This window comes from Nematolebias whitei, chromosome 12 (genome assembly GCF_014905685.2).
Source record: "Nematolebias whitei isolate Nwh7 chromosome 12, NemWhi1, whole genome shotgun sequence".
In the NCBI taxonomy this organism is placed as follows: Eukaryota; Metazoa; Chordata; class Actinopteri; order Cyprinodontiformes; family Rivulidae; genus Nematolebias; species Nematolebias whitei.
Window position 1 is genome coordinate 48831331 of NC_056509.1, and position 3975 is coordinate 48835305.

Below are 3975 nucleotides of genomic sequence, written 5' to 3' on the forward strand. Positions count from 1 at the left end.
ATCAGATGATCTCCTCACAGATTAATGATCAGATGTTCTCCTCACAGATTATTGATCAGATGTTCTCCTCACAGATTAATGATCAGATGATCTCCTCACAGATTATTGATCAGATGTTCTCCTCCACAGATTATTGATCAGATGTTCTCCTCCACAGATTAATGGAGCTGTTGTTGGCTTTGTCAGCGTTACTGCTGACATTGATGTACGAACGCTTCAGAACAGCTTTGACCTCAGTGAATTTGAAGAGTTTTACAAAGTCCAACAACAGAAGAACCTTGGACCTGCAGCTCAGTCGGATCCAGAAGAACTTGAGGTGGACCAGAATCAGTTTTGTTTACAGAAGGTAACTAGGCTGGAGTGGATCCTCAGATTGGATCAGTTCTCAGAATATAATCCTTAAACTCCTTTAAGCCCTCCATGGTTCAGGTTCTCTAAGTGTCTCTGATCCAGAACTGGTTCTGTGTAGAACAACTAGGTGTTTTGTTGTTGTCCAGGTGGAGGTAACATCAACAGGAAGCTCCTCAGCAAACGCGTTCTGCATTCACCTCCTCAGTCTGAACAAGAAATATGAAACGAGGTCAGTTTCCTCCATGTAGCCACAGTGGGACTGTTTCCAGAGTAAATTTGTTGCACTTGAAGTGTCTGAGCATATTTTAGTATTTGTTTCATTATGAAGTCTCCATCAGCAGCAGCTCAGAGAGGTGTAGTCTTTAGCGTCAGGTCGGTGACTGTGGAGAGGGAACGCCTCTGAGTGTTCGGGTGAAACACTCCGTATGGTTCAAGTGGAAAACACCGCCCACCTCCTGTCGTTCTTCCCCGTGGAGACGAAGAGACTTGGCAGCTTTGGTGGCAGCATCAGTCAGCTCCCAGCTGTTCCTGAACGTGGAGGCGAGTGGCTTCCTGCTGAGAGCCAGCACGTTGTTAACGAGGGCTCAGAGCCACGGGGACCTGAAGCTGTGGGCAGATTGCTCCACCAGTTGTTCTTCCTGATCAACAGTGTTGGCACAAACTCAGACTCTCCTTTAACTTTCTTCTGTTCTTACAGATCAGCCGAGTGTTTGCCATATCTGTTCCAGCTCTTTCCTGTGAGTGTCAGCTAACGTTACTCATAAACTTTATCAAACTGATTTATTTTGACCACATCAGGAGGAAGTCAAAGCTCTTTGGCTCAAGTTTGACCTCAGTTTGAGGGCAGCCAGGTGGATTTCAGACAGTAATCTTTGATTAAGTTCTGGAGCCAATCCCATTTAAGATGGCCACTACAACTGCCTAAACTCAGTCAGTTTTACAGATATTGAGCTAACACTGGGTGTGCTAGTAGCTGAGTGAGTTAAAAGGTTTGCCCGAAACAGATACAACTTTATCTCTTTGTGTTTCCCAGGACCGGGTCTACTGCCTCCTCACCGTTCCCTCCAGCTGTCCCAGGTTCCCCCTGTGGCAGAACTTTGTTTGGGTCCCATCATGGTCCAGCAGCTCACTGCCCAGCAGTCTCTGTGTCCTCCACAGATCCAGCGTCAGGTGGGTCACCTGTTCAGAGCAGTTCTGTCTCTTTGAGGCTCGTGTGTTGAATATCAGATGGTTTAGTTGCAGCTTTAACATTGTTTTAGTGATTTTCAAATACGATCAAGGATGATTAAGTGTGCATGCTCTTCAGCAGAAAATGCTCTTAGTTTAACAAAGACTGTGAAGCTTCCTAATCCACATATCCTGATGCATGCTCAATAATCCAGGTAGAAAAATCTAAAAAGTTAAGTCAGGTCCTCTGGATGGGTTAAAAAAAATTATAGAAACGTTTTGTCTTTCACCCAAAAGACTTCTTCAGTCTGAGGAGCTGTACTAAGCTCAGTCTTATACGCCCCTTTTCCATTAGTGCCACTTCAGCATGGTTCCACTCGGTTCCACTAGTAATGGTTCGTGGAACCGGCCCCTTTTTCAGGACCCATTTCTCTGGGGCTCCAAGCGTACCATGCTGGCCTTGAAACATGACGTCAGAACACTGTCGCTCACTGATGGGTCAGGGGGCGGAGTCACTGGTTGTTTGAGAAACTTTCACAACACTCTGATCCGCCATTTGCTATAACTCGAACTTGAGGAGCGACTGGACCTATTTTAAAGATTTTAAAGCCAATAACAACAACACCGTGGTCTAACGCTGAAGTGCAGGCGTTTTTTGTGCTTGGTGGCCGACGACAAAATTCAGAGCGAGCTGATGGAGCTCCGCTGGTCACCAGAGAACTCTTTGAGCTGCCGACCTGCAGGAGCGGGCGAGGTCGGGGTCCAGAGCCTGAGCCACAGCAGACGGGCGGACTGGGACGGGTCTGGGACAGAGGGTGGAAACGATTGTTAAAAACATTTTATGTGTAAAAAAAATTGTTTTTTTTATCAGTGAAGATTAAAAAACATAAATGATGATGGCTTTATCATGAAATCCTGTTTTCACTTTAATGACTTTATTAAATAATCTGTTAACGTCTTCCTTAGGATTCCTTAGATAGAGAACTTTACTAATTGACTTTTATGTGAATGTTTCTGTAAAGTGCCCTGAGACAACTTGTTGTGATTTGGTGCTTTATAAATAAACTGAATTGAATTGGTTTCCTCCCACAGACCAAAAACATGCATGTTAGGCTGATTGGTAACTCTAAATTGTCCCTAGGTGTGAGAGAGAGAGTGAATGGTTGTTTGTCTCGTTTGTCTCTATGTGTCCCTGTGATGGACTGGAGACCCGTCCAGGGTGTCCCCCGCCCCTCGCACAGTGATTACTGGACATGGGCACCAGCGACCCCCGTGACCCAAAATGGAATAAGCGGGTAAAGATAATGGATGGATGAATTGAAATAATCTGTTAAAGTCAACTCAGCTGAAAAATCATAAAAAACACAAAATTATTGAATCTCAGGAAGATTTCCATCAAACGTGTTTAAAAAAGAGATACAGCCTTTAGTTCAACTTTATTCTAATCCACAGATGTACAAATCACAAAACAACATGTCCTGATGCTGCTCAATAATCCAGGTAGAAAAATCCAAAAAAGTTAAATCTGGTCCTCTGGACATTCAGAAAAACAAAACAAAGCAAATCAACAAAAAAATGTAGAAACATTTCGTCTTTCATCCGAGAGACTTCCTCAGTCTGAGGAGCTGTATTCAGCTCAGTCTCTTAAATAGCACCTTCTCAGAGTGGATCAACCAGTTTGCTGCTGACAACCAGAACCAGCTGATCACATGCTCAAGAAGGACCATCAGCCTAACAATGGATCATTAGCACCTGATGGCTGTTTACTACTCACAGAGGGCTGAGTGATACTAGCAATCACAGCATTGTAAGAGGGGGACAGTTGAACCCGGAGGCTCCACCCCTGTTTAATGATGGACGGTTTCTTTTCACAAAGATGGCCTCCTTTACTCCTCTCTCAAACCATCGTTCCTCTCCCACATCCTGGACAGAGAGGAACGATGTCTAGTGGTTCTACACTTAATGCTCCTCAACCTCCTTCCTGAGGGGAGCGGGACAAAAAGTGTGTGTGCTGGGTGAGTGTGGTCCTTCATGATGCAGGTGGTCCTCTTCCTGCATCTGGAGGTGTAGATGTCTGTGATGGTGGGGAGACTGACTCCAACATCTTCTGTGCAGCCTTCACCACTCTCTGCAAAGGCAGGTGGGAACTGTTGCCAGGGTAAGTGAGGCATTAAAGAATTTGGTCAGCGCCTCGCAGAGCTGATCGGCATAGTCTTTCAGCACCTTCCCCGGGAAGGAGAAAAAAAAAAAAAAAAGCTGTCTGTAGCGGTCTCGGGAGCTGCAGGAGGGGGTGTAGCCATCTCTGGGACTGCATGAGGGGACGTAGCCATCTCTGGGACTGCAGGAGGGGACATAGCCGTGTCAGGGGCTACAGCAGGGGGTGTAGCCGTGTCAGGGGCTGCAGGAGGTTGCGTAGCCATGTCAGGGGCTGCAGCAGGGGGCGTAGCCATGTCAGGG

The 3975-nt window shown here is 46.1% G+C and overlaps 1 protein-coding gene across 1 annotated transcript in view; it reads left to right on the top strand.

Annotated features, from left to right (window-relative positions):
* The window catches only part of cfap61 (cilia and flagella associated protein 61), a 41679-nt gene that overhangs the window by 5931 nt on the left and 31773 nt on the right, over positions 1-3975 (top strand). Inside the window, exons 3-5 of the mRNA XM_037685232.1 lie at positions 498-580; positions 1049-1088; positions 1385-1496. Of these exons, the coding sequence (XP_037541160.1) occupies positions 498-580; positions 1049-1088; positions 1385-1496 (235 nt within the window). The remainder of the gene's footprint in view (positions 1-497; positions 581-1048; positions 1089-1384; positions 1497-3975) is intronic.